Source organism: Ylistrum balloti, unplaced genomic scaffold, assembly GCF_031769215.1.
Source record: "Ylistrum balloti isolate Yb309-2 unplaced genomic scaffold, AGI_CSIRO_Ybal_v1 Utg371640, whole genome shotgun sequence".
Lineage (NCBI taxonomy): Eukaryota > Metazoa > Mollusca > Bivalvia > Pectinida > Pectinidae > Ylistrum > Ylistrum balloti.
Window position 1 is genome coordinate 1 of NW_026782834.1, and position 8490 is coordinate 8490.

The 8490-nt window shown below is 32.9% G+C and overlaps 1 protein-coding gene across 1 annotated transcript; it reads right to left on the bottom strand.

Moving 5' to 3' along the window:
* Positions 1 to 278: 278 nt before the first annotated feature.
* On the bottom strand, positions 279 to 7136 carry LOC132563203 (uncharacterized; the record flags this gene model as incomplete). The annotated part of the gene is made up of 4 exons (XM_060227955.1): positions 7054 to 7136; positions 4806 to 4936; positions 1630 to 1753; positions 279 to 391 (listed from the first exon to the last, which is right to left on the bottom strand). Coding segments are annotated over exons 1-4 (407 nt in total), but the record flags the coding sequence as incomplete, so codon positions are not given.
* Positions 7137 to 8490: the final 1354 nt, after the last annotated feature.

Below are 8490 nucleotides of genomic sequence, written 5' to 3' on the forward strand. Positions count from 1 at the left end.
TGATAAGAAATGAAGAAGGAGTATATAATAAAGACTAATGCATCGCGGTTGAAGATTTTGATGAATATGTAAGTGTAATTTTGTATGGTATTTCTTTAGTTTGGAGAAATTTTGATCACTTAATCAAAAGACAGCGTCTATCTAAATCATTAGAAATAAAATTGTCTGAACACATTATATGATATATTATAACAGCTAAGTTGGCATTATCACTTTTTTCAGAAGTAGATCCTAACACCGTTCAATAGAGCGTTGAAACATTAACCTAAATCACAAACCTGAAAGGTCCATCGTTGATTAGATAGGAAGATTGGTTCATATACCGGCAATCATTCGGTATAGAGGGCTCACAATATCCGGTTGTTTTAATCTCAGAAATAAAGACGTTTATCTAAAATAAAAAACGATGATACATGTGTATGGCAAAGTAACATGCTGGAAATGTCAAATCAACTACAGACTTCTCTGCTGTAATTGCTTATTGCTTGTACTTGTATCAAATTTTACATGTTTTGAAAGATATTATAACAGAATATTTAGAAATAAGTCTGTGATGTACCAACTTGTTCTTTAACACGTAAAATTGGGCCTCAAATATATTCGGATGGACCAACATGGATGTTAAGTGATGTGTGTAAATGATATCAAAATGTTCATAATGATATAAATAGATATCACGTGATTAGTTCACCAATGATCAGTGAGCATTGGGAGATATGTGAAAATCGAAAAGCCGTAAATAAAGTGATATCAAAAGAAACAGACAACGGAAAATGTCACTGATATTGTAGAGGTTTGTCGTAACTATGTATTTAATGTTGATTAAAATTTATTATTAATTTAAAAATAGAATTGAAGGAACGTTTACGATTAATCAACATTTATCGTAAGTAGCCATTTTGGGGTGTCTCACGTTCGAACCCTTCAGATCGAGTCCATTATATAATCTTTGATGAATAGCAGTTTTATTTTATCAGTAAAATGAAAATTCAAGCAGTGTGCAGTGTGAAAAATATTGAGTTTCTCTAAAAGTTAAAAACATCCCGTGAACAGATGAAGTGTATGTTGTCTGTTTTAAGGAACTTACCTTTGGTCATTTTCCATTTATTTCAGTTAACTAAAAAGAGTATTGGCATTCAAATGACAATTGATTTCTAAAAAAAAACTTGTCATGAGGGATTTCATTTCGCTAGCTTCTGTATGAACACATCAAATGATCAAACAAGCAGATCATTTTTCAATGTTAACGTTTAGACTTCTTTCCTTGATAGAACATAATATGCTAGAGGCATTGTGGTCTGAGGTCGCTCCGTCAAGTCTCCTTTAGCCATTTACGTGCAATTCAAGTGTAAAAATGACAACGATAACAGTGCTAAAATTGAAAATAGAGATATAAAAAACCTTGAATTCGGACTTTTTTGAGGAGAGGTAAATTTGTTATCCATCTTTATTTGGTGAGATCGGTAACTGCCCTATTGAAGTGACTCAAACAGATTTCAGTATGGAATGTAAATTTTAGATAAAGGATCTGCGTATAAGTATGTCGATATCAGGTGATACTTACGATGTGTTTAGTTTTTTAATGTTATTAAGAGCTTCATGAATAGAAACCTTTCTTAAGGAACTTACTGCTGTTTCGTTGTGGATGTTCTGAGGTGTAAAATAAAGGTTTGAATGATTTACACTTCGCATAGTCAGTTCTTTGCACTTGGTATCCAGGCAGTCAAGGGGTGCTCTTGTACTTGAGCAATGTCTGTAATATATTGATTAAAAATACTTAGTATTAATACTGCAGCAATGAATCTTACATAAATATATATATTTCTATTCTAATTGTCATCTTAAAAAGTATAGCATTAAAGCCGGTATCATCAAAGGCATTGAAACACTCGTGTTAGTGAATCTTAAAGCCTACTTTTCACTGTTTCGAGCAAATGGGAAGATAAACCTTTTCCAAGAGTGACCATTATATTGGTGACAAGGTGTTGATTGCATCTATGAATAGTGCTATTTCAAACACAAATCTTTGTGAATGAAGAGGTTTTCCATTAATTTACGTATTACTATATATGTGTTGGTTATAGATCAATGTTAAGACATGCTGTACACTGCATATATATATTTAATAATGATGATAATAATAATATATATATTTACAAATATTTCATAATTTAGAAAAAAAAACTGATCTCAAAAAGCAAAGTAAAGCAAAGTTATTATTAGTAAAGGAAAGGCATTACATACATTTTTTAAACGATGCATTTCGCTTCTTGAGATTTTACTTAGGAGTTCATAAAACACAATACGATGCACCAATATGTGAACATAAGCGTGATCCAAACTAGAATTCATTAAATTTAGGTCAAAATATGAACAAACGAAACATTAACACGGCGACTCATGAAAAAGTACAAGGAGAATGTATGTAAATCTTGGTCATTCCAGGTACATAAAGCATCAAGAAAATACCAGCATGGCAACATAATCATAATTTAAACTCATATTCCATACAACTAGGACTAAATATGAAAAGAAAGATTTATACGGAGACTCCTGAAAAAGAACAAGAATAATAAGACCATGTGTTGCGGAAGAGTAAGCGCCTTATGCCTCATCGACGACACCCGCCATGTAAATGCAAGTAATTTTTAAAAAAGCAATTTCACGTTATCAAATGAGAACAAAGTATGCAGCAAGGAAACCAAATGTAAGCTAAGTAGAATAAAACACGTCCAGCTTCATATCACACCAATAATTGTTCTTAATGGGATATCTATGACGACCGTTAAACTTCCCAATGATTTTTATACATCTGCTTAGCCAGTTAAGCGGCTGATATAAAAGTGTCGTGTCCTTGATTTTCAACTCTGGTTGTTATATACGATGGAAGTGGTCAAATCACATTATTTAAAGACGTCGTCATTATAGCTGAAAGAGAAATTTAAAGGACTTTGCAAAGTATTTTGACTTGTTCTAATAACTTCTTGCATAGATTGAGCCTTGTATGAAAACAAAGCACACTTCATGTGCTACACTTACATTTTTTGGGGTACCACTTTTCAACTTTCTTGAAATAGGAATTTCCCATTATAAGAGAACTTGAGAAGTCAGTAACCCAGATTTGAAAGTACAAAGAATGGTAGTAAAAAATTGGACTAAGGTTTGATTGTACAACTGGACTAGCCCTCATAAAAACGCCATTTATATGTATTCTTGTCAAGTTGACTAAACTAAGTAAACTGAGGAGGGAGGTCGTAATCCTTATCAGTAAAATGCGATTTAAACGATTGTAATTCTGAAGTATGTTTAGCCAATATTTGTTATTTAGAAAGATTACATTATATTTAGATGGGGATTCCTTTGTTATCGTTCTTTTTGTATGTAGGGGATGTATTGAAACCCCTATTTAAATAATGTTCAAAATTGAAATATTATTTCAATATTGAAAACCTTTATTGCAATAGTGGTCGCAGATTCAATTGAAATACGTCTACAATTGAAACAACGTCAAGTCTATAGAAATAATAATATTTCAATAGTGAACATTATTTTAGTAGGGGCATCAACAGAGGTGTAATAGTGTCTTGTGTTTATTTAGATTTCTCGCTGGTGGTTCTTTGAAGAGGAATGGACCAAATGGATTTAAGTCATTCAGTAAGTGAATCCAACACAGGTTGTTCTTGTTTACCAGTTTTCAGGCATAGTTTTCAACGGAATCCATAAGTATCTTGAAATTCATATTCAAGTTAATAAACGGGTTTCACAAATTTAGGACCCTTCATGAAAAGCTAATGTAGCCAATTTGTGGTGTTTACATGTCACAAATGTGTCGATATGCAAGTGCTTGTTCGAATTATCACTATTTTCGTGCAAGAAGTCGTTATCTAACGGACAAACTTGTAACACATGGTTTGAACAGATGCCTATTGAATAAAATCGTTGGGAAGTTTTATGATCGTCATAGTGATAACATGGAGAAATATTCTATTTCTTTTTGCAACATGAAGCTGAATGTGTTTGATGGTTTGATGATGAATCAGAAGACGCTTACTCTTTCGGAACATATTACCTTATTCATCTTTTTTTCATGAGTCTCCTTGTAAATCTTTCTTTTTTTCATATTTTGCCCCGATTTTATTGAATTTGAGTTCGGATTACGATTATGTTGACATTGAATATTATCTATATTATATTATATTTTTATAAGCAGGTGAAAAGTTATAAAAAGTTTGAAAGAAATTACGAGGGTATAAATGCATTGAATGTATGGTGGTATGTTAACTTTAACATACTTCTGGTGTAAAATAATGAAGTTAATAGTATCCTTTCCGATTCTTTTGCAAATTCATCTTTCATAAAGTTGCGAGTTGATATCTAACCGTGGTAATCTGTGCATTCAACATTCATGAATTGGCGAGTTGATAAAGAACCGCGGCTATCTGTGCAGTCATCGTTTATAAATTGGCGAGTTGATATAGAACCGTGTTTATCTGTGCAGTCATCGTTTATAAATTGGCGAATTGATATAGAACCGTGGTTATCTGTGCGGATAACTTAAAGAATTGCTTGGTATTCCTCCCCCCGCCCCCGCCAAAAAAAAAAAAAAAAGAATAATAAGATTTGTTGCATCCCTCAACTCCTGCACAAGTATCTTTGTTTAGTACGATTATATTTACCTATTAATTTTTACTAAATTGTTACTTCTGTATCAACTACGCATACATTAAAATGGCTGCAACTTCAATCTCGTTAACGTATGGGTGATAATAAATCAAGAATGCTTGATATATAAGTGACACACTTACCCGAGATCCGGAAGAATGAAGACACAAATCCGGAAATATAATGGACAAAGCAAATCGCAATCGACGGCAAGGTGTATATTGGAAATGCTTACAGATAGTTGGTGCGAAACTTCCATCGAAACTGCCATCATCTGGTGGAAACAACAGATAGATAGATAATGAAAGTTAAGATATTTTGTGATTATTTGTATCTATATAGTTATACTTCCATGATGAAGTCATATCTACAGTCTAACAGGTTTCATATTTGTTTCTGTCTTTGTCTCTATTTAGTTTAGATGATGCATTAATTTTAGCTGCCTGACTCCCTATTAAAAACACCAAACAGATATACCGATATTTGATGATTGAAACAGCGGAATCCAGTTCCTCCCACTTATTTGTATTTTGAGAGTATTCAGTTTCTTGGCGTATTGAATAATGTTAGATGAAACACCCTTAATAAGCTACTTAATACTACAAATACTAAATGCCAAAAAAAAAAAAAAAAAAAACCTCCCTATTCATGCCAGTGTCACGTCAAATAGCCTCTTATGAAAATCTGTCGCCAACAAATAGTAGTGAATCTTTAAAAAATCTGCTTTTCAAAGACAGCGGCATGTTAGGAATAGCTAATTAATTATGATTTTCACACTTTTTTTTACCCATGTAAAATATGTGAAATACCGGAATTATGTCTTATTTTAGTTTCGAAATAAGTCTTATTTCATTATTCAAGCACTCTCGACACAAATTATATACCTGCTACAAGAATACAGCTTTACCTTTTTGGTTGTGGTTCATTTTATCATAGCACAAAGTGAAATATATACTTTTTCAGATACTCAAACAGAGGTAAAATATTTTGACAGCACTAGAATTGATTTTTTCACAACAGATTTTTGTTTGTTGGGTGAAGATTAAATGGCAAAAATTTCTTTTCAACTTTTCCCGTTCATGTTTTTTAGAAAGGTTCGATTTTAGGAAAAACAGTTAGTTTTAAAGTTAAAAAATGTGGTTTGTTGGTGTCCTTTTTCTCTCTAGAAGTGTCAGGTTATGTTTAAATATGCATTAAAAAAAAGAATCAGAACCGTTACCTCTAGGAATGGAAGAACATCATACTCGGTATCAGAACCGTTACCTCTAGGAATGGAAGAAACATCATACTCGGTATCAGAACCGTTACCTCTAGGAATGGAAGAAACATCATACTCGGTATCGGAACCGTTACCTCTAGGAATGGAAGAACATCATACTCGGTATCAGAACCGTTACCTCTAGGAATGGAAGAAACATCATACTCGGTATCGGAACCGTTACCTCTAGGAATGGAAGAAACATCATACTCGGTGTCAGAACCGTTACCTCTAGGAATGGAAGAACATCATACTCGGTATCAGAACCGTTACCTCTAGGAATGGAAGAAACATCATACTCGGTGTCAGAACCGTTACCTCTAGGAATGGAAGAACATCATACTCGGTATCAGAACCGTTACCTCTAGGAATGGAAGAAACATCATACTCGGTATCAGAACCGTTACCTCTAGGAATGAAAGACACATCATACTCGGTATCGGACCCGTTACCTCTAGGAACGGAAGAAACATCCTACTTAGTATCAGAACCGTTACCTCCAGGAATGGAGATATTGCAGCCAATAATTAGCCCCAACGATAAGGTTTTCAAAATTCGGAAAAGAATTATACCACTCAAAGCAATATCTGGACTAAAGTGACAGCCATGACAAAAAATAGTGGCAACGTCTTGGTAAATCCGGGAACAAAATCGATTAGTAAATCGATATTAATAATATTGACAATTGATATTGAATCAAGACGAAGTTCGAGACAACTCTCAAACAAGGGACCGAGGAGGCATTTTATTTATGCTTACATCGTTAATAAACGTCTTGTCTAAGAAACGTTTCGAAGAATCACATAATTTAGTCACCATAATAGGAACAAGAATGTGTTCTTTTAAATACTTAATGCGCGCCATGATAACGGCATACATGCATTCCTCTTCCGAGCTTTGACTAGAAAAAAGAATAGAACCTATACAAAAGTGAGATAGTAATAAAGATTTAACTCTCACAGAACAATAAGTAGGTACAGCTGTAGTATCTATTTCTTATTCTGTGACTGGAAACCACTCATTCCCTACATAGATCACAAAATCTCCAATGTTTCGTATCTAAAAATTGCTAAAATAGAATTTCGATAACAAAACGTAACTGAAATAGTACGTTATTATCTAAATTTACTTACGATGATGATTAGAATATGTACATTTCCAGATAACGCCATTGTCCTGTCAGAGTGACGCCGATAAACTGAATAGTATCAATGTTCTCCTCTCGATACCTTTATCCTCGTGTTACGAAAGCATATACTGACAACACCGTGTCCTCTACTTTACAGAATAAACATGTCTCATTATAACACAACTGTCAGTCATACCTAAGCATGTTATCACGAGGGACTTTATCGAACACAAAAGGTATTGAATAAATATCTTAACTGAATGAAGCAACGCCTGGATAACAAGCATCTTTCCTTGTGTATAGCTTACAGCGAGAAACAAAATGACTTGAACATGCACATACAAACACAATTCACTGTTTCGGCCTTTTTTGAAATGATATCTGAAATGAATGAATCAACACCTGTATTAGAAGCATCTTTGCCTGTATAATGTTTACAGCGAATAAACAGATGTTTGCAGGAAATCAGTAAGACTTTATTGGTACATTCAAGGACAAACAAAGTATTTTGCTTCTTTCCTAGAAATATTAAAAAAGCGTGGTAGCAGAGTAAATGAAGCGGTTTTTGATATGATAAAAGGTGATGTTAAAATAGAATGACCGCAAAACTTTCCTTGTATATTTGAATACTTAAAGTCAATTTGGTTATTGGTGAAAATGACGAAATGATAAAATTGTATTTTTGAATGTTATTATTTGAAAAAACCGAATGAGTTGAGTGTTTGAAAACTTTTATTAAATCACACGAAATTTTCCAGTAATGATGATAACTAAACGACACGATGTTCCGTTCGATTTATTTTGTCCTCCACATTTTGACTTTAAATCTGTGAATTTAAATGTAAATGTTCTGAGTTATGTAGTAAATGATATTGATATCTAAAATTTGTTCTTATTTCCGATGCAATTTTATGAAACTCGTCTCGAAGTTTTAGTTTTTGCTATCAGCAAAGTTCGCAATTTAAAAACTTCTGAAACATGTCCCATAAAATCTCTAACAAAATGAAAATTTATTGGAGATTTTTACACGTTGTTTCTTTATGGTATCTTCATCGTAAAGCGTTGTTTCAAAGACTTACTTTGTCTTTTATACTTTGAGACTAATTAAGAACTGATTACCAACTCCTGTCCTCTATTTCTGTTAAGCAAAAATGACTTGAACATACACATACAAATATAATTACTGTTTCGTCTTTTTTTTAATTGACTGTTTGTACCTGGAAAAATCAGTACTACATATTTGAATCGAGCAAACCAACATTCAGAATGTACAAAAAACACAAGTAAATGACACCTTTCAATACATATTCAAATTTAGATACCATAGAATCAACCAATTAATAAAGCTGTATCATATAGTTTTTTCGTATTTAGATACCATAGAATCAACCAATTAATAAAGCTGTATCACATAGCTGTTTCGTATTTAGATACCATAGAA